Source organism: Thunnus maccoyii, chromosome 16 (assembly GCF_910596095.1).
Source record: "Thunnus maccoyii chromosome 16, fThuMac1.1, whole genome shotgun sequence".
Taxonomy (NCBI): domain Eukaryota; kingdom Metazoa; phylum Chordata; class Actinopteri; order Scombriformes; family Scombridae; genus Thunnus; species Thunnus maccoyii.
In genome coordinates this window covers 19,387,794-19,409,306 of record NC_056548.1, presented here as the reverse complement: position 1 = coordinate 19,409,306, position 21,513 = coordinate 19,387,794, and the positions used below count along the sequence as shown (strand labels likewise).

At 39.1% G+C, this 21,513-nt stretch overlaps 3 protein-coding genes across 4 annotated transcripts in view; 2 read left to right on the top strand and 1 right to left on the bottom strand.

Moving 5' to 3' along the window:
* The first annotated feature begins 1,598 nt into the window (after nucleotides 1-1,598).
* mfsd2aa (major facilitator superfamily domain containing 2aa) lies at nucleotides 1,599-16,994 on the top strand. Of its 2 annotated transcripts, none has more exons than XM_042389124.1 (14): nucleotides 1,599-1,852; nucleotides 3,718-3,843; nucleotides 4,506-4,630; nucleotides 8,626-8,749; nucleotides 8,846-8,924; nucleotides 9,011-9,159; nucleotides 9,270-9,360; nucleotides 11,745-11,863; nucleotides 11,949-12,032; nucleotides 13,212-13,295; nucleotides 13,531-13,643; nucleotides 13,754-13,897; nucleotides 14,186-14,362; nucleotides 15,010-16,994. In XM_042389124.1, the coding sequence occupies exons 1-14, from the start codon at nucleotides 1,769-1,771 to the stop codon at nucleotides 15,062-15,064; spliced, it is 1,554 nt and encodes a 517-aa protein (XP_042245058.1). In that variant the 5' UTR covers nucleotides 1,599-1,768; the 3' UTR covers nucleotides 15,065-16,994. The 2 variants fall into 2 exon arrangements, with proteins under 2 accessions (XP_042245058.1, XP_042245056.1); XM_042389122.1 differs by having other exon boundaries at nucleotides 3,715-3,843.
* Nucleotides 16,995-17,413: 419 nt separating this feature from the next.
* Nucleotides 17,414-20,183, top strand: si:ch211-67f13.7 (uncharacterized protein LOC565426 homolog). The gene is made up of 8 exons (XM_042436931.1): nucleotides 17,414-17,982; nucleotides 18,068-18,180; nucleotides 18,263-18,369; nucleotides 18,502-18,676; nucleotides 18,767-18,881; nucleotides 18,958-19,037; nucleotides 19,125-19,213; nucleotides 19,410-20,183. The coding sequence occupies exons 1-8, from the start codon at nucleotides 17,491-17,493 to the stop codon at nucleotides 20,093-20,095; spliced, it is 1,857 nt and encodes a 618-aa protein (XP_042292865.1). The 5' UTR covers nucleotides 17,414-17,490; the 3' UTR covers nucleotides 20,096-20,183.
* Nucleotides 20,184-20,505: 322 nt separating this feature from the next.
* si:dkey-157l19.2 (uncharacterized protein KIAA1522 homolog) overlaps nucleotides 20,506-21,513 on the bottom strand; it is a 29,085-nt gene continuing 28,077 nt past the window's right edge. The window contains exon 8 of the mRNA XM_042436930.1: nucleotides 20,506-21,429. Coding sequence (XP_042292864.1) covers nucleotides 21,371-21,429 — 59 coding nt within the window. The 3' untranslated portion in view covers nucleotides 20,506-21,370. The remainder of the gene's footprint in view (nucleotides 21,430-21,513) is intronic.

Below are 21,513 nucleotides of genomic sequence, written 5' to 3'. Positions count from 1 at the left end.
GAAATGCTCCATCACCACATTTTGCTGGAAAAGAAATAACGATGGTACAAGTAAAAACTACAAAGTACAAATCAAATGCAGTGCTGTTCAAGGCAGTGGTATTAAAGCATTGTGCAACTTAATGACTGAATTCCTATTTAACCTCCTTACATTCACCGCTTTAAGTCCAGTATTGAAAGGGAAACCAAACACAGCTTTACTGAAATCTGTCATTACATAAAATGCTGTAATGTGACCCATTTTAAGCATTGCAGAAGTGAAAGCAAACAGGCGGCATCAGGTTTCAGGAAAAGCTTTGCGGTTGCACACACAAAGTGTTAAGTGCGAGTTATCTCTCTGGACTTGACTTGTCTTTTTATACAGTCTGTATTGTGACATCTACTGAAATCACATGAGCAAGAGAAGATTTTGTTACCACATGATACTTTTATTGCTTTTACTACTTCTACCTGCAAAATTGCTGAATTCAGTTATCAAGGCAGTGATGGTGTTCACATGTCATTCTTCCAATTGGAAAAATCCTATGTTGAGTCTATGATCTAACAACATAGCTGTACCAGATAGAATAGTTTTTTTTCACTGCTGGACCACAGAACCGAGTTGGAAAATAAGTAAATCAAGGAAGAGGAATGTTTTCTGACAGGAAGTTTTCATGCAGTCTGCCAAAATTGTGGATTTTAAAACTGATTTTCTGGCTGCAGTTGACCATAAGTAGTCAGTTTCTCTTGTATGGCAGCACACAGTTTAGGAATTCTGCTGCAGGATGGGGAAAAATCCTCGAAGAAACCTAACCATGTTTCAGAAATGTTTACGTCTATCATTCAGATGAATTGGTTCATTTACAGTATTCTGTGGCCTATTTCACAAATGTTATTCCCTTGCTTTATGCATAATGAATGATTATTAAATATTAGATTATTCTACATTGTGATACTGTGAATTTATTGTGAGAAAAGTGACTGTCAACCTCTGACACCCACTTTTCCTCTAACAGTGAAACAATTACATTATCAGAGAGGACAAAGACAGCTCTAACACCCTCCTACAGGTTGGAAGCTATGTCAAGGAGAAATCATGCTTGCTTTGAAAGCTTAAAACCTCTCATAATGTTCTTAGAAAGCCTTGAGAGTGAAAAGTAGACTATTTTTGACAACAACAACAAAAACCACAGCCACATCACACATTATGTTTCACCACTGTGGTGCACCCTCAGCTCTGCCAGCAGCTTGCTCCTTTGGGCCCCTAGTACTAAGCTCCGCACCATGCAGGGATCAGCCTTCCTAACCATCTGAGGGCAGCACAGACCCTAGACTCTTTTAAAACAAACTTTAAAAACCTTACTATTAAGGAAAGCTTTTTTTTATTATCTTAACTATTATTATTATTTTCTTTATGTTGTGTGTTCTATATTATTAACACTGTAGCACTTTGAGTTTCACAATGAATGAAAAGTGCGGTACAAATTATGTATGCATCTATTTATTATTTTTTTAATTTATATTATTTGCACCACAGGGTTTAATTGACAGCGTCTTTTTCCTTCAGCACATAACGAAGCAGCCCACGCCATGTTATACGTCATTCGTATAGTGGTGACGTAGCTGCGTAGTAGTAGAATGAATGGCCAGGGAAAGCACGAGACACTTGAACCTGAAATTCAGAGCACGACACAGCTGGATGATGTGAAGCGGGTTTTTTTCTGTCACTAAAAATATTACTGATTTTGAAAAGAAAAACAAAAACTAATTTCATCATCTTAAAAAGCACAATGGCACGAGGAGAGGGCGCGGAGCAGTACGCCGCGACTCTATTATCAGTTAAACCTATAAATACAGAGATAAAGGCAGCAAAGGTAAGTGAAAGGATTTATTTATTTGATTTTTTTTAGCTCATTGTAAAAATGTGTGTTTCTGTGATGCGCCTGTTTATTCAGGGGAGTGATAAGCCGCCTAAATTGGAGGTAACGTTAGATGAAGCGGGTTACTTCCTTTCGATGCCTGTTCTCGAGATTTGAATTTCACCCGGCTTGTCCATCTGTTCTCAGAGCAGCTGCTTGTGAGGCTCATACACCAGGTTTAAAGAGGCCACATCTTAATTAAAGTCTCCACTTTAAGTGTATAGTATTTTCAAACATAGCAGCCTTAATGCTGACAGATGTGCTGCTGCAGTAATGAGATGTGATGTAGCTGCTTCAGACCTGCATGATTCATTTGGTTTGGGAGACGACAGAGATTGAGTGTTTTTTCGTCAGTGGGATTGGTCATATTTAAAGGCATCTCAGCCAACCTCTTGGAGTGGCTGTGCAGTGAATTTTATGTGTATCAGAGCATTATGAGGATTCAAGTTGGCAACTGTGTGTGTGTCTAATAACCAACAGATAATTACCAGCTGTTAAATTTTTACATGAAAAACGGTTCTAGTCTCTTTTTTTGTTTCATAAAAGAAAAGGGACTCTACTGTATTTTATACATCTACAGCTGAAAATACATTCTCTGTCATCTCTACATCTATGATAACAGGTCACATGACATTTCAGCTTTAGATGTTATTTAGAACATGGAAAAATATAAGCTTGGCAAGACTAGTTTTCTTCATCATTACAGTCATTTTTCAGGCAAAAGTGCAAACAGTCACTGAATCCAGTTTCTCTACTGTGAGAATTTGAAGCTTTTCCCTGTCATTTTCTGTCAGTTTTAATAAACTGTATGTATTTTTGTTTGGGGCAGGGATTTGAATACATGACCTTGGGCTTTGGGATTTTTTATCACAATTTTGTGACATTTAGACAAAACACATAATCATTTAACTGAGAAAAAAGTCAGGAGGCTCATCAATAATAAAGATAATATCCTATTTCAGCCCTAATATGTCTTCTTGAAAGTTGCTTGTAAGTTTTTCCTTGAATCTTGAGTCATGTAGTTGTGACCATTGAGCTTGTCTGTCCAGTCCTGTAAAATCCATTTTACCCTGTGTGGGATTTCCATTACCACAGGGTGCATTCCTTCATGTAACTTTACCCTTATTTTATTTTTAGTTTCACATGATAATTGCCAGCATAATTCTGGATTTGTGACAAGGCAGCATTTTACTCCCACCATCGGGTGATGCTGCTTTTGTGTCTTTGGCGGATGTGAATCGGGGTCTATAAACCCCTGCGGGCTGACATCATCAGACAGGTGTTTAGCCGTAGCCACACGATGTGACAGGACTGCTGTCTATCAGTCTGTCTGCTGGCTATTGGCTACTCAGCATGAAATGTCAGACTACCTCTAACATCCTATCGCTAGAGCCAATGGCTGAGCTGGATTCTTTATGATGTGGCATGTGTGTGAACTACAGTAACCTCACCGTTTCACATCACTTTCTGACTGTGGTGTATAGGCCCAGACTGCATCATTACTGGGGATTTATCTCTAATCTGACATTCTGAGCAGTGGGGTGAGGGAATTTAGCCAATCTCAGTCCCTCACAGTAACAGGTTGTTTAACACGGCATTAATCTTGCCATGAGTTTCAGACTGAGGAATAGAAGTAAATAAACTCCAGAGTACAGAAGAGAGTTTTAGTGATCATGTAGCACACCACGGCTCACATCACTTTACCTAAATTCGTAGCGCCCCTGGGAATATGAGCATTTCATTGTTTACACAGACAGATGCACGACCTGTTTTAAAGCCAAACTAACAAGACGTCCTCCCCTCTCCTTGTCTTCCAGCAGACGCGCCATAGAAGTCGTCTGTCCGTGCTCAGCAAACTGTGCTATGCCATCGGTGGGGCTCCCTACCAGATCACAGGGAGCGCTCTCGGCTTTTTCCTCCAGATCTACCTGCTGGATGTTGCCCAGGTGATTGACAAGAGCTACACAAATGCTACACAAAGACACACGCTTTGGGACGTCATTTGTCAAAGCCAGAAAACAGGATTTTCTTGAAATTTTCGACACACTAACAAAAAAGACATTTTGTATAACCAGAAAACTACTCTTTCAAACAAAGGTTATCTGTGAATTCCACGAAGATAGTTGTAAACTTGTCCCCCTATCTTTGCATTATTCTAGTAGCTACACACACTGATAAGCTTCAAGGCGAAAGCTTGTATTTTTTTCTCAGCCAAGTATCAGTTTAACAGTCTCCATCCTGCAGTAGCTGGTCAAGCGCATTAACCTGAACTCCTACTGCTTTGCTTTGTTACTCAATTAGCAATTAATTAGAGATTTCCACTGTACACAGCAAGAACTTAAATAAAGGCCATTCAGCCCAGGGAATGAGATCATTAAAGCGGCACTGAATGCTACTTTGTTCTTAGATAAATGACAATGTTGTATAGTTCACTGCTGTTGTACTCTAAGCAGTTACAAAGCCTCAAAATGTCCCCATAACCTACTTGGTGTTCCGGCTCTTTTGAACCATTCACTGAAGCCAGTCAGCAGTGCCATATGAGGTAGTATTTGGCATCCTCTTTATTTTGGCTTCATGTCTCACTCTTTTTTCCTTATTGTCCCTCTAGTTGGATCCTTTCTATGCTTCTATCATCCTGTTTGTGGGCCGCGCTTGGGATGCAGTCACAGACCCAACAGTGGGTTTCCTGGTGAGCCGGAGTAGATGGACCAGCATTGGCCGCATGATGCCCTGGTAGGAGTCTCACACAAGCAGCACATGCATTTTATGACAGGTTCAAAGAGGAAATTAAGCAATAATAAGAAAATACTGAAAATGAGTGGGTAGCATATTGAGTGGAGAGAAAAATGTAAGGATGACCAGCTCATGAGCCATTAGCAGTAACCTTGGCAACAAGGTTGAAGTGGCTACTCAGGAAGAATAAGTGGTGCAATGTAGTCTGTATGAAATGGTGCATTTAATATGTGCATCAGAAATCCCTATGACGCATATTATAGCCGCAGCAGTAACCTTGCTAATGCACAAACAGCAGCTGATTGTTTTCACCTCATTCTGGTTGCTGATGTGTGATGAAATCTACCAGCTTTTTAAAATTTTTAGTTATGACTCATTATTCATATTTTGGAAGTGACTCTTAGGTTTAGCCATGTGTGCTGGAAGGCACATTTTAAAGGTGCCCTCTGGAGTTTTCTTGTAAGCAAATTGTAAGTAAATTTACAATGAGTCTTACTCACCAAAACTCATTATGTGTATCCTTGAAGCCTCAGGGTATCTGCAGGTCTTGAAAAGTCTTAAAAATCACTGAATACAGTTTCCTCAAAAAAGGAAAAGGTATTTAAAAGTCTTATATTTAATTTACAGAAGTCTAAATACTTTATCTTGTAATGTTAGTTATTTAAAAAATTGTATTCAATTGCAGGCTGTCTGGTTACATTATACACCTATAAACTAAAAGTGGAATAGTTGTCGATTTCAGCGAAAACTTAAGGGAATTAATCATTTTTCATTGGTTGATCCATTCATTCATTTTCTGCTATTTGTCTGGGTACAGATGACATTAATTAAATGAATTATATCATTATAATTATTGTTATATGCGTGTGGGAACTAGTAAAACAATGTGAAATAATAATAATAATATATCTTGGCCATATCGTCCCTACCATCATGATACCATCATACTTACATACTTTGGACAGTATGATTGTGATACAAATATTAAAAATAACTTGTGATATTAATAAGGTCTTTTAAAAGTTTTATATTTAAGTTGGTGAGCCTTGCAGAAACCATGAGTGTATTTATTGGTGCATTGCTGTGTTTCTTGGCGTGTTACCAGTACCTGTAGATGAGTGGAATAGTGTGAAACCATAGTGTCCTGTGTGGTTGTGCACATGTTTGTGCATCCGCCAGCGCGTGTGTAATACAAACAAAATGAGGACACATTCATAAAAACATTGCTCCGTAGCACTACTAGTCTCTACAGGGTACCTTCAGTTGCCTGGATGTGTGTATATTGATTGGCATAATGGATAAAATCTGCTATTATAGTACGTCACAATTATATCCAAAGTAGTTAATTTTGTGGAAATAGTTTATAGTTCAAATAACTGGAAGGCAATGTCTGTTTTTGGCTAATCTGGTGAATGATAATGATAAATAAATCATTATCAATTAATCGTTCAGTCTATTAAATGTCAGATATTAGTGAAAAATGTTTGTTATGATTTTCATATGTTCATATGTCTTGTTTTGTCTGACCAACAGTCCAAAACCCAAAAATATTACATTTACAATTATATAAAACAGAGAAAAACTGCAAAGCCTCACAATTAAAAAAAAAAAAACGAGAACCAGCAAATGTTTGGCATTTTTGCTTAAAGAAAGACTAATTGATTATCAAAATAGTTGCCAATTAATTTTCTGTTGATCGACTAATTGTCGCAGCTCCCAATAAATCCAAATATTAAGTCCCATTAAGACAAAAATCCTGTAAATCATTGCCACAAGTGTTCTGCTCATCAATGTTCTGCTCATTGATTTGATCTTACTACAAAGATCTAATAAAGATGTTTAACATAACGTAACTTGACATAAACAGTATAGCACAATCTTTCTGCTAACAAATTCCTATTGTCTCACAGGATGGAGTATATTGTCAATCTTACATAGTAGAAACTAGAAAGTAGAAATGTGGCTGTGCACATTAAGCTGCATGTTGTGGGGGGAGGGGAGATTTTACCGGCTTCTGCTGTGATTGGTCCAACCCACAACACACCATCAGCTCCAAACCAATAGGAGGGGTGTGTCAAGTGTAGATGTCTGTGTGTGTGTGTGTGTGTGTGTGTGTGTGTGTGTGTACGCGTTTGATGTCCTAAACTGTTTGGGGGGGGGGTTTAGCAAAAGCAGATAGAGGTTACCTTGGGTCAAGAGCATTGATGTGGCACATGGTTGAAATAATGGAAGTCATTCTTAAAAAGGCAACATGTACATGATCCTCTGTGGCCTGTTTAGCTTTACAAATGGAAGTGAGTCAACCAGCTGCCAGAACAACTGAGGTCATTAGACAGACGTCTATTCATGCTGAAAACATTTCACATGAAGATATTACTGCTGGACACCAGAACATTTTTGCTTTTTTTTTTTTTTTGGAAATGTATTTTTATTTGACAAAGAAACAGCAGTTCTTTTGTGAATGCACTCTGTTAATTTCTTATTGAGACATTTATAACATTATGTACATATACAAAATGTTAGTCAATGTTATTTCCTGTGTGTTACTGACCTCCAAATGTGACACATACAGAGTCTGTAATCGGTGTTCAATTAGACATGTCAGTGTGCGAAACTGTCAGTCAAAATACTCCCTGGCTTCTACTTCAAGATAAATTAGTTTCCATTAACCTAATTCAGTCAGACATTAGAAGGAACCAAGAGGGGCTTTCTTATTTCCTCTGTGTGTGTGTGTGTCACACAAGAAGGTGTGTTAGGTGGTTTCATATGACCAGGCATGAGTGAGGAAGTGTTACATTTAATAAAGAAACATCTCTCTGTGTTTGGTGGTATGGCCCCCAGTGAGAATCGTCATTTATCTCTACTGCATAACAACTCAAAAACAAAGTAAAGGCAAAAATATTGGTTTAGATGTTAGTTTTTCATTTCACAGCGCTGCAGAGGATGAATTTAAAAAGTGTAGCTCTTTACTTACGAGCTGCAACTAGTATGTTCTCAATTTATCGTTTCATCCATAAAACATCAGAAAACAGTTTTAAAAAGTCACACATTTCCACAGTTACATTAACCCTAGATGGCATCTTCAAATTGTGTGTTTTATTCGACCAACAGTCCAAAACCCAAAGATATTCAGTTTACTCTCACTCAGAAAGAAAAATGGCAAATCCTCAAGTTTGAGAAGCTGGAGTCAGAGAATGTGTGTAGCTTTTTTGCGTGAAAAATTACTTAAATGATTAATTAATCACCAAATAGTTGCTGATAAATTTTCTGTTGCCTACTTGATTAATCTACAAGTTGTTTCAGCTCTAGCACTTGTCGGGGTGTTTGCTATTGATGCAACTGCAAGCAAGAGACACGGTTTCCTGTTGGCACGGAAATATTTTTCAATTTTTCTCCTCACTGCTCTGCATCCATGCCCGAGTCCTAACGATAACATTTCAATTTTCTCATCTGCATTGTGGATTTTTAGCTGTACTGTTTGGGTGAAGTCCTGTGTATTGTCAGTTTCTCCACTGAGGTCTGGCATTGAGGTCAGCTGGAGGGCATACAAAGCAGAGGAAAAAGGCTTTTGAGACTCAGCCACAGAGCGGCTGTGACAGTGAGTGGGGTGAGAGCGAGGTGGGCCAGAGTGGCCCCACCAGCCCACCCTCATCTCCTTATGCAGCCCTTTCTCCACACACGAGCTCTAACAAGGCAGGATTAAGTGGATTATTCACAAAGCGGCAGGGATAGAGTGGAAAAAGAAGTGACTGTAAGGAAAGAAAAATGTAAAGGGGGGTCAGGGGGGTAAAGCTACAGTAGCAGTTGGCAGAATTCAGTAAACACACTCTTTAGTGGCGTGAAACAGCAGGCACACTTTTTGTTAACAGCACAGAATGCAATGCTTATAGTGACTCAAATTAGAAAAAACACACTTTTTGTTTGAGAACACTGCAAGTTGTAACATGTTTTCATCAGTCTGTGTCCTAAATAATCCTCCACTCCTTTATTTCCAGGATCCTCCTCTCTACTCCCTTTGCTGTGTTGACTTACTTCATGATCTGGTACGTGCCTCCATTTGAGGAAGGGAAGGTCATCTGGTACCTGATCTTTTACTGCCTCTTCCAGTCAATGCAGACGGTTAGTACCTAACCTACCATGTTGACCATTCCCCAGCACTTTGCTCCCCTTGGTCCCATTGTGTACGCTAACTGTGTGTTTGTGCACCTTTTTCAGTGCTTCCATGTGCCCTACTCAGCCCTCACCATGTTCATCAGCAGCGAGCAGAAAGAGAGAGATTCTGCCACCGCTTACCGTATGCCAGTTCTCCTATGTGATCAAATAGTTATACATGGCTTATGTTGTTCACGCGTTGACGCTCTGTTCCTCTGTTGCTCTCAGGTATGATGGTGGAGGTGCTCGGTTCGGTTTTGGGCACTGCCATCCAGGGACAGATAGTAGGTAGAACCCAAGATTGCCCCACTGAGCCTGATGCCCCAGACAGCAGAAACTCCTCAATCAACACATCCAGAGTTTCACTGGATGAGACGGTGAGACTTTTTTTAGTCATTGTGTCAGATAAATTATGATATTGGTAACTGTTTGATGCAGCGCGTACATGAGTGTTAGTCCAAGCTAATGTTGTCTCCTCTGTCCTCAGAAACAAGCTTACCTGATTGCTTCAGGGGTGATATGCATCATCTACATCCTCTGTGCTGCAATCTTGTTTTTGGGCGTCAAGGAGAAAAAAGGTATGAATCCATTAGAGAAGTTGTTATTTACCAAACACCACTGTGGAATATTTATAATATTCAGTGGAGACACATGAATCTGATGACTTTAAGTCTGACTTAATTTTAAAAAAACTTGTAACTTGTGACTTGCACTTTAACACCAGTGACTTGTGACTTCAATCAGACTTTAGCTTCAGCCTTTGACCTTGGAATGACTTCACATCATCCCCAAGCCCAAACATGGAATATTATGCTATAAAAAGATATCCATACCAGTCAAGTCTTTATTTTCCTGACAGCAGATGAACTTCAGATGATCACATTTGCACGTAATGATTCTGCGGTGGTCAACAAAACAGAAATATGCAAAACACCGAGCTCAGAAATGACAAATGATTGTAGTTTATTTGGAGTTTATTTGAAAGTAATGATTAAAGATAAAAATTTAAATGGCAATAAACTTCAGTGAAGAGTGCTTGATCAATTGTGTAGGACTCAAAACACAAAATTTAGGACTTGGTCTTGACCTGGGACAATGATTTTGTACCTCCTCTGATTTGAAGTTTGTATCAGTCTGTTATCTGTTGTCCTTACACTTGGCCTCCATCACTCCAATTGTTTGCAAAATATCATCATCATCATGTCTCTGCAAGATAAAAATGAGACAAAATCTGACTCCAACTCCTTAAGGGCAGCCAATAAGGACTTCAGTTAGATTAATCTATTATCATTAAACAAGCAGACAAAGGGGGTTCTACTGTGGTCATGAGTAATGTTGATTATGTAAATGAATGTCTAAGACAACTTTCTGATGAGATGTTTTACAATGAACTTTACAGGGGACCCAAAACAGTCTTTTAAGAACATTTCTCATGAAGCACTTGAGAATCTGTTACAGAATGGTGAAATTTCTAGAAAAGAATATGACTTTCTAAAAGTTGAACACATGTCATTCCGACTTTTTATGCATTACCAAAAATACATAGAAGTCTTGAACATCCTCCAGGCCAACTCATTGTTACCAGTATTGGCTCTCTTAACTCTAGTTTGTCTACCTTTGTAGATTACTTTATCAGTCCATTAGCTGAGAACCTTCCTTCCTTTACAAAGCACAAATAGTAAATATTATAGAATCCATCAACCCTCTCTTAGACAAGGAGGAACTTTATTTAGTGTCCTTTTGATGTGATGCTATGTATACATCCATACCACAAGATGGAGGTATTGAGGCCCTGCAATACTTACTTTCTTACCCTCATTTTCTATCTTGTATGTTTGAAGAGAAGTTTATTTACTCCTCATGGCTTCAAGAAAAATATAATCTTATGGAAGAGGTACTTGGATGACGTGTTTTGTCTAGTTTAAGGTTCCAACACCCAGCTAGAGTCATTTTTTACATACCTCAACTCATGTTCTGAATTTTTGTCATTTACTATGGATATGACTACAAATGCATCCGTTTTCTAGATTTATGAATCATTAGAGAGAAAACAGCTAGAAATACCTTACTATGGGCAGACTCTGATCATCCCTTACCGTTAAAAAATAGTCTCCCTTTTAGCAGATTAAAATGAACTTGCCAGAAAACTGATGATTTTGACAGGAACATGAATGAAATGAAAAACAACTTTCAACGAAGAGGATACAAGAAATCTGTCCTAAATGACACTGCTGCTAGAATAAAGACAGACCTATGTCTGATCTATTAAAAAATTAACCTACAGTGAAATCAAATGACCATATAATGTTTACAACAGAGTATTCTAAGGGTGCAGAACAGATAATGGGAATAATAGCAAAACATTGTTATATATATGATTCTGATTGTTAACTCAATGGTGTATTCAAAGAATGTCCTCTCATGGTATATAAAACAGGTAAAAACACACTCATATTTACCTCCCACTCAATCAATACCTACCCAAGATACTTTAACACCTATCCCTGAGGGCAACTGCCGCTGGAAGTAACCAAAGTATTGTAATGTAGAATTTAAATCTCTATATGTGTTATGAGAAGTAATGGTTCTTGTCACTTTGTTTAAAGTAATTTGATTGGCTGTAGTTCCTGTCATAGTTTGTTAAGAGTTTTGCTTCGCTGAAAGGCCTCTTGATTTTTTTTCTCACCCTGGTGGAACATGATTGTCTAATCACCATCAGATTTGTTACTATGGTGTGGCCTACATAACATACCATACCACTGATCTTGAAGAAGGCCTGAGGGCTGAAACATCATCTAAATAACAGATGATGCATATGGAGCCGGAGTGTGCAACACTTTTTTCCTACTTACCAATGACACAAATACCTGAACATTAATGGCTCCGTTTTGTGTATTAGATTCCTTACAGCAGAGATTTTCAGCTGTCTTAACTGTGTTTTCTTCTCCATGTCTGATTCTAGACACCGGCCAAAAAAAAACAGAGCCCCTCACCTTCCGTCAGGGCCTGTGGGTGGTGATGAGTCACGGACCGTATGTCAAACTGGTCATTGGCTTCCTCTTCACCTCTCTTGCCTTCATGGTAATACTGCATTTCATTATCTGCCTCATATTTGATGTTGAAGTTGTCATAATTAAAAGTAACTTTCTTCATTTGTCTTTTACAGCTACTGGAGGGAAACTTTGCCCTTTTCATCACATACGCCCTCGGCCATCGGAAAGACTATCAGAATATTCTCTTGGTAATCATGGTGAGTGTTTCTATTTTCCTCTGCTTGTAAAATCCATAATCAGCATGAGATTTGGAGGACATCTGTACAATCTGCGACCAATACTCAGAGGCCTTTCCTGACAAGAGGACAGGCATGGCACTGGGGCTGAAAGGGCAGATTTTCAGGGTGAGAGGAGATGTTGTTTGGGCCCCTGGGAACCTATCTCCCAGTCACACACTCACTCCGTGTTAGCAGCAGATCAAGGGAGAGACAGGCACACAGTGGAGCTTTTGTTGCCCTGGCAATCCTTCACTGCCACCATGGGAACTGCCACCATTGCTTGCACACTCCTTTCCATCCTCCTCCCGCTGTTTTCTGCTCTGTTGCCTTTCCCTCTGATTAGGAGTGGAAACATTTTTGGGCACCGTGTATCATATTTTGGAGAGGTGGGAGTGTAGGGGGAGAAAGGAATTATTTTCCACTGTATTTGCTCACAGTTGATTCTCATGTCCTTTCTCAGGCTGCTGAGGTTTCAGTGGCAAGCTTGTTCTTGTGTGGTCATTTGGCCAAGAGGTCAAAGGTTGTCTCTCCCCTGCAGGGTTAAGTCAAGACCCCACATGGCATATTGTGCCCTTTTCCCTTGAACTCCTCCTCCAGACTTCACTTTTTTCCTCTTCTGGTTCCCACATTTTCCACAATCTTTAATGAGGCTTAGTCAGAACTGCTTTCAGTGTAAAGTATGTTTCTTCATTATTTTTAGTTTTTTGCTTGTTTTTTTTTGTGATTTAATTGAAATATTACCAAGAACATACATACATGGGAACAAAGAAAGCAGGCTCCTTAAAATAAAGTTTACAGAATTGGAACATCTCTATCCTCTACTGTTTTAAAACACAGCAACACAAAGGATTTATTAATAATATATGAATAGCTATACAATAGAATATACCTATAATAATAGAATAGAATAATCTATATTGCTACAAACACACTAAACAGTCACATCTGAACATGGACAACCACATAGCAATATTTTCATTTTGAAAATAAAAAGCTAATCTGGCTATTGAGTCATTCCAGATGAATCAGATGTTTTAATTGTAATAATCAATCCTCAATTAACTGTGCACATCCCTTGTTCTTTTACTCTTCTGAACGCTTACAAAAGGACATCTAATGGAATAACAATACTGATAATTCTTTGTCACTATTTTTCAGGTGTCTGGCACTCTAACCATCCCGTTTTGGCAGTGGTTCCTGACACGGTTTGGGAAGAAGACAGCAGTTTACTTCGGCATGACGGTTAGTAGAGGATGCTTTTGATGTGTGACACCTGAATTGATGTTTTCAAATTGTTTGTTTTGTCCAACCAACAGTCTGAAACCCAAAGAAAATAAGCAAATCCTCATATTTGAGAAGCTGGGACCAGAGAATGTTTGCCCCTTTTTTGCCTTGAAAAATGACTGAACAATTAATTGTTGCTGAATAATTTTCTGTCAATGTGTTCTTATTGAATGATCCTTCTGTCTCTCCATAGTGGGCAGTACCCTTCATGATCCTGATCATCTCCATTAAGAGCAATCTGGTCATTTCCTACTTGGTCTCGGTGGCAGCAGGTGTGAGCGTGGCAGCAGCTTTCCTCCTGCCATGGTGAGCACGAGTTTGTCCTTCCCTGGATCCACACATAGATGTATCACTGGGGGAGTTTTGTTGATTGCATCTAATTTTTTCCTTCCAAATGTTGTGTTTTATGCTCACAGGTCAATGCTTCCTGATGTCGTGGATGACTTTAAGATCAAGAACCCAGACATTCATGGTCATGAAGCCCTCTTCTACTCCTTCTATGTCTTCTTTATCAAGTTTGCCTCTGGAGTATCCTTGGGTATCTCGACCCTCAGTTTAGAGTAAGTTAATCTTTTTTTTTTTTTTACTACCCATATTGTGTACTTTTTTGTTTTCACCCTCACTGTCATCCTTAAAATTTTGTTAATACTGAGTCTGCTGTGATCTTAGAGCAGAAGACAGGAATTTTAAGACTATTTTGCTCCAACAGTATATGAGATTAGCTCAACATTCATTCATCAGCCCACTGGTCATGTGTTTAACAATCACATAATCCTTCCACTAACAATCTTGCCAAACTGTATTCACATCAGCTCAACGTCTCTCCCTTTATCTGCATTTTTTTGAAGATTTGCAGGCTATGTGACCGGGGACTGCTCACAACCCGCGGCAGTCAGCTCAACCCTAAAGGTGCTGGTCTCTCCAGTGCCGGTGGTTCTTATCGCCGTTGGGCTGTTAATAATCAAGACCTACCCTATCGATGAGGAAAGGAGGCAGTACAACCAAAAAATACTGCAACGAATGCTGTAAGTGAGAGTGAAATGCACACACAAGCACCAAACAACAACATGGAAGTTTAAACTTGATCCAGGATGACATCTACTGTGTCTACTGTGCAGCAGGACTCTTGCATGACCACAGTAAACAAACCAATGCTTCACAGTAAGATGCTAAATTGAGTTTTGTTCTGTTTACCTGAGCTAAATTCAAATGAAACCCTGAAAAAAAAAAAACGTTTTGCCCCAGTATTGGCATATATTATGCACCCCAACAATTCAATAGCCTAATGTGCAAAAACTCATTTCTCTACAGTGCAGCAGTACAGCGGAATAATCTGCCCACGAATCTGAAAGTGTTTCACAGGACTCATTTAAAGTGGCCTCAAAGTACCATGCAGCATATTCAATTTTAATTCTAACTTTTTATGACCAAGAAAACATGAGCATATTGCCATAGCTACCCCGCTGCCAGCTGTTTACATGTTGATTGTATTGTCTTTGTTTGCTGTCCTGTTGTTTTTGCTTTTATCTCATGGTGTGTTATGTGTTATACCAGAGGATGATGGAAATAAGCCTTTGTGTTTTCATCCTCAAATCATCAAATTCATTCATTCATTCAGTTTGAACAAGCCGAGTCCTTTGGTTGTGACTACTGGCTGTTTTCTATCCAACAGGGACTCTGAAGCAGATTCTGAGTCTGAAACTTCAGCACTTGGGAGCAGCGTGTAGAAGCGGTAGCATCACTGTTTTATACGTTTGCACAGGCTGTGAAGAGGGACAAGACCACCAGCTATCTGAACCAACAGAGGGACCACAGACCACATTGCCGCCTTGCTGAGCCCACACGTTAGCCTTGGATCACACAGGTGTATTTCGCCCTCTACTGGCCAGGAAGTGTCATGTGTGGGGCTCAAGTATTTTCTGTTGTCCTCTCTAGCCATGTCCCAATTGAACTGTATTTCCTAAGTATGCACAATATATAAATCTTCACAGTTTATTATTGGGTCATTTAGTGTAGAGCCAAAGTCCTGGGCTAGCTTCTGTTCTTCTTGATTTCAGTTCGTCATGTATTTTTAATTTCCCAACAGAGGTTTTCTTCTTTCATTGTTCACTCTAAAAAGCTGAAACACACTACTGGGACCTGTCCATATTTTAACCTAATGGGTATCTACTACTGAACTGGACAGTAAAATCTTACCACCTCAACAATCTAACAAAGAAGAACATGTTTTTTGTTTGCATTTTCAACAGCCACAACTCTTGTAAAGACCCATGAAAAAGACTTGTGGGAGCAGTAGTCGAGGTGGAAACTCAACAAAGAAAGCAGACTGTTTTCCAAAGATTTGTTACTTTTTTTGTAAGCAGTCCTTTTCTTGTGTGCATTGTGTTGTGGGACAATGGTGTATCAATGACTTGGTTACACTACAAACTCAAAACCAGGTTAGAACAGGTTGCAATTGGGACACAGCTTTTGATTTGTGTTATTGTCTGTAAAGTGTTTATTTGCTGGTTTACAAGATCAGGCCTTCACTTGTGCCGACTTCATTGTAATGTTACCTTTGATGTTTACCATGTCCAGTTCAGCTGGGATTGACTTTCCATTCAGACAGTGCTGTGAAGGAGATATACTCTATCAGCCCTTATATATAACGGGCATACCAGCACTTTTCACTAATCGGAGTTGTATGGAGCTGTGCTACAATGTCTACATTTCTTAGGTGTTGTTGTTTCCTATAGATCACATTATGAAGACAAACAACTTTAAGTGTACTTGAATTTTCTGAAGGGGAAAAGGCACTTCATGGCATGATGTAGCCTACTGAATGTAGGTTATCTGAATTACTGCCTTACAAACACAGCTTATGTAATTATGTGCAATGAGATTTTCTGTTAAACTTGTTTGGTTTATCTTATTTTATTCTTTTTGCTACTGCGAGGGTTTTCCCATCACACCTTTTTGTGCTTTAACATTTCAGCCAGTCTCCATCAGGTTTAATATACACTTCTGAATGTGCTTTACAGTGAAGTCAACTCCATTATGAAGTCATTTCACCTAGCATGTTCTCACTTCCCAAGGGAGGAAAAAACGCTTTATTTAACTATTTATTTAAACAAACTATCTAAGGGATTCTAGTTTTCTTATGAAAGCACATGTGTATAATAATTTATTAACAGTTCAGAATGGTATACGGTTATTGGTGGCTGCAACCGAGTGATTCTCAAGTCCTGTGAAAAACATTTTGATCATCAGAATGATGGATTTTATACACCACAACGTGCTGTAATGTGATAAATGAGCTGCATTTACAGTATTATGCAGGAGACATTAGTCCTCACTTTAGATGACATGATATAATCTCAAATGATTTTAAATCCTTACTGGTTATTAAGATTTCAAAAATGACCTATAAATCTTACTACCAGTACATTCCTGCATAGTTTTCATTTTTAGGGCTTTGAAATTGCACTAAGTAAACTGAATGAAGCACACTGATGAAGCACACACACTCCTTGGTATTTATATGCTGCTGTATGTATAAATTGTAAATACTGTTTTCTATGTTTGACCATGATGAGCAATATATGAATCAGTGAAGAGATGATGTGCTGTAAATTTGTAATTTAAGTCTATGAATAAAGTTTGTCAAAACAGTAAAAATCTGTTTCATTTTGCTTTGTAAGACAGCAAAAGGTCAATACTGTAGGTAAAGACCAAAAACTCCACCTTACTACTTGTGTGTTTATTTTTCAGATATATTTAGCTGCATTAAATTCATGTAAGTTGGTATAAAGGTCAGCTTTCTGTTCCATAATGAACCATATTACTATGAAAGATAATTTATCTATCATTCAACCTCATTTTCTTCATTTTATTTAATTAATTTAAATATGAAAATGTCTGAAATCATTTCCTTTATATCAAGATATTATGACATGAATCAAGAAAATGTTTACACAAAGACATCTGTAGCCAAGGAAAACTACCAATGGTATCTTTTATAGGCTGAAATCAACTGAAACGAAGCTTAACTTCGCTCGTTTGACAGCAGGCTGCCAATTTATCATCGCCACTAATTACCTCCAGCTGTGACTGAGCGGTGGTTTTACGCGCAGATTGATAAGGAAAGATAGAAGGACAGCAGCAGTCTGTTGCGATGAAAACAAAGTGGCATCTCTATATTTCGTGGAGTGTTTTATCACTTGCCCTCCTTAGCTGCGCAGCGGACATTTATGAATCTACATCTGCTCTTAGAAAGAAAAAGATCATCAAACTTGGCACTCCGAAATCCAAACCTGACGCAATCAAACTGTCAACAACAGGCGAGAGAAAGTCCAGCCAGAGGTTATCTAGCAGCACCTCTCCATTGTCTCAACTCAACTTCCAAACGTCACCTGTAACGCCTCGATCCGTGCGTTCAGGAAAGCTTGATGCAAAGATCCAGTCGGACTTTGCTTCCCTTCCAGACGTTTCTGTGACCTGCTCCACATCTGACTTTGTCGTGCGGGTCAAACCAGCTTTCTACGGGCTGGGCGCAGATGCTGCGGAGTTGAAATTAGGCAGCACCTGCAAAAGCAACGGAGTTCTCAGACCATACGGCGACCTGCTCTTCACATATCCTCTGACAGCGTGCGATTCCCAGCGTGAGGTATTGTGTCCATGAGTGTTATTTGTTCCCAGAGTATGCCTGCTTCTTCCATTTTTAAATCTCAATTTCTCACCCCTCTTGACAGCTGACCCACGGTTATCTGGTCTACAAACTCTTGCTCCATTATGAGCCCTCGCCAAAACGATTCCCAAGCAGAGCGCATCGAGTTGATGTCGGGATTGAATGCCGTTATCAAAGGTTGGGTTTGTTTATTAGCCATGTTCAACATCTTGTGTGCTTTAAGGCTTGGCCCACTACTTAAAACCTCCACCTTGCTCAGGAACCATCATGTGTACCAACTGGCTGTGCAGCCTACCTGGCAAACTGCTGTTGTGCGTAAAAGGCTGAAAGGACGTCCCAATGACTTCCAGATTGAATTGATGAATGGTATGCGTAAAGAGACGTGGATTGTGGAGTTTTAAAGCTATTGCATTATTCATAGCAAATTCAGCATATTAAATTTTTGTCAAATGTCAATCAAGTGGCTCCATATGATGTTCCTATTTAATGAACTCTTAGATTCATGGAGCAGACCAGTCAAGTCTCAGGTGTACCAGCTTGGGCAGACAGTTAACTTCCAAGTGTCTGCTCCTCAACTTCCCACTGGTGGAAAACTGTACATCAGTAGCTGCTATGCCGCACCATCCAGTGGCTCTAAATCATCCCTCAAGTACACAATCATTGACAATTTTGGGTATGTATTGTGGACAAATTTATTGGTTTTGCCCTTGATGTTCTGACTTGCAATCAGCTGAGATCAGTGTGATCTTGTTGCCATCCATAGCTGTATGCTGGACAGCAAGAGGGACCCGGGGGCCTCTCAGTTCATCTCTCGCACAGACAAAACTGTGAGATTCTCCATGAAGGCCTTCCAGTTCATCTCTGACCCTGACACTGAGGTGAGTGTCGAGTAGCTATAGGATTCTCTGAATTCACACAATTTCAACTGTGGCTTAATCATGTCTCCATTTTTAGGTTGACCTTCACTGCAAATTATTTGCAACATCAGGGAAGGTGGGTCCTGCACAAAAGTCATGCACCTATAGAGGGAACAGGTGAGTCTTGACACTAAATTTACATACCAGGACTATAAGCAGAATATGACCAGACTGAGCATATTTCTACATCTGTCATGATACTAGGTGGGAGGCCCTAGCTGGTGACAACTCTATATGCGAATGCTGTGACTCACAATGCGTGACCTCTAAGCCCCGGAGAGCCATGATGGAAGGTCTATGAATTTCTTTTTTAGCCTTTATTACATTTTTATTTATGTACCCATTCCTACTCAGATTGGAGGTTTAGTGGTTTTAACTTAAGACTACAAGTGTCATATTTTTAGTAGCCAAAAAACGAGTTGCATCAATGCAAAGTGATTCAAAATCTTCTTATCACTAAAAATTACATCTGACATTAATTTTTCCAAGGCTCTGCCAGCAGTGGGTCATTGTTGGTCTCTGATCAGCCACACACAGCAGAAGATGGCTTTTTCCCAGTCAGTCCCTCCTTGGTCAGCATGAGAAGAGAGGGCAAGACCACAAGTCATGAGAACCTGTGGGAAAATGCAGATGTACTCGCGTATGACGACGGTGAAGAAGAACAAGGCTACATGGAGGAAGAAGAGGAGCTTAAAGATGAAGAAGAAAGCAGAGGAAGGCTTATCCTTGGAATGATGACAGAACCTGAACTAGAGAAATCTGTTTTCAGGGAGAGAGTCTTAGTGGAGGAAAGGAAAAAGTCTGAAGAGAAGGATTCAAGGGTGTTCAGAGAGGATGGGTCAGGGTATGAAGTAGAAGAGGATTTTTTAGAGAGTGGAGAGGAGGAAAGATTTGAGGGAGAGGAAGATAAGCAATTGGTCCACCTGAGTCATCAGAAGGAAGATGTAGTGTTGCATAATTGGGCACAGTTGGAGCAAATGTTACGATCACATGTCGGCTTACAGAGAGAGGTACAGCCACTGAACTCTGAAGGTGAGGGAGAACGCAAGAAGTACACAGGTAGAAGTGAAGAGGTTGAGAACACGAGAGCCTCTGAGGTAGAGAAGACGAACGATGATGATCTGGCAGATGTTGTGGATGATGGGCAGCTGACCTGGTATTTCACATGGAGATAGTATTAGTTTAATGAATCAATACTGTTCTAACTCTTCATAACAGAAGGCTTTTGTGACTTATTTCAATAAAAAGAAACATGAAAATGCAGTCAATGGACTTTGTCATAACTTGAGAGAAAACTAAGTCTTTTCTAAATGTTTAATTGTATGAATTTTTCAAAGATTGCTAATAGTAGCTGACAATGATCAACTAGGCCAGATCAAAATTATTCCTGAGAATAACAATGTCAAAAACAGAAATATCAGTGACTCAAACTACATACTTTGTATCATACTGTGCCATACAGACTCATCTTAGAATAGAAGGCTGAAATAAGAATATGCTTGTAAACATGTCAGGAAAAATGCAACACTGGATAAAACCGACAAGAAATTTTTGACAACAGGATCTTGCTCAGCCACTGACCCAATTTCATCTCTCCATAGATCTTTATTCTTTTATAAATGATCATTTATTACATTACAGTCTCTGAAACCAGTTTGAAATATATTAAAGTCAAACAGAAATATCCCACTGTTTGAGCCATAACTACAAGTAAAGGCAAAGCCTCCACTATCAGTAACTAAAAGCAGCAGAGAACATGCTCCAAGATAATGATTTTAGTATAACTTGACATGTCTGCTCATTATTTCTGTGACAGTGATTTACATTAATCGTTGTGCACATAGAAAGCCTTGAATAATAAAGAATGATGTGGGATTTTCTAGAAAACAACATAAATTTGGATATGATTAACTGATTAATTATCAACTTTGCAAAGAAGACATCACTGTATGTCTGTAGAGACCCTCCTCTGAACGTAACAGGAAAAATAACTTAAGATAATTAATATTTTTTAACAAACATAAATGGTGCTGAAACTCCTTTGGGAAAATACAGAGCAGAACTCGACATTACTGTTGAATTTACAAATGTATGCTATATTTACAGATGAGCACCCAAAAGTCCCATTGTCAAGAGTACTGACTACAAGCTCTGATTCAGCAGGACATAAGTGGTACAATCATTGTTAGACACTAGAGGGCAGTATATTCCCATCTTTTGCAACAGCAAAAGCTCAGTGGACCATCTGGCAAAGAAAATATACTGTATTTACTCTTAGTAAAATGTGTACTTGAGAAAATTAAGACCCACACCATTAACATCAGATTTAACTTTTCAAAATATTTTTGAAATAATCCAGTTCCTTGTCTCTCACACGAACACCAACTTGCAGCAAAGTCAATGTTACTGGAAGGTCCTTCCCAGGTCATCGTCTTCTTCAGTCTATATCATCATGTGTCTCCTCCTTCACCAGTACCTGCTGCTGTCCTGTTTGTTTTCTCTGAAGTATCTGTTTGGTAAGATAAGTTTGGAGAATATAGGCAGAGTTAGTTTGATGGAGTGCAGAGAGAACTGTACAATAAAAGAATGATTA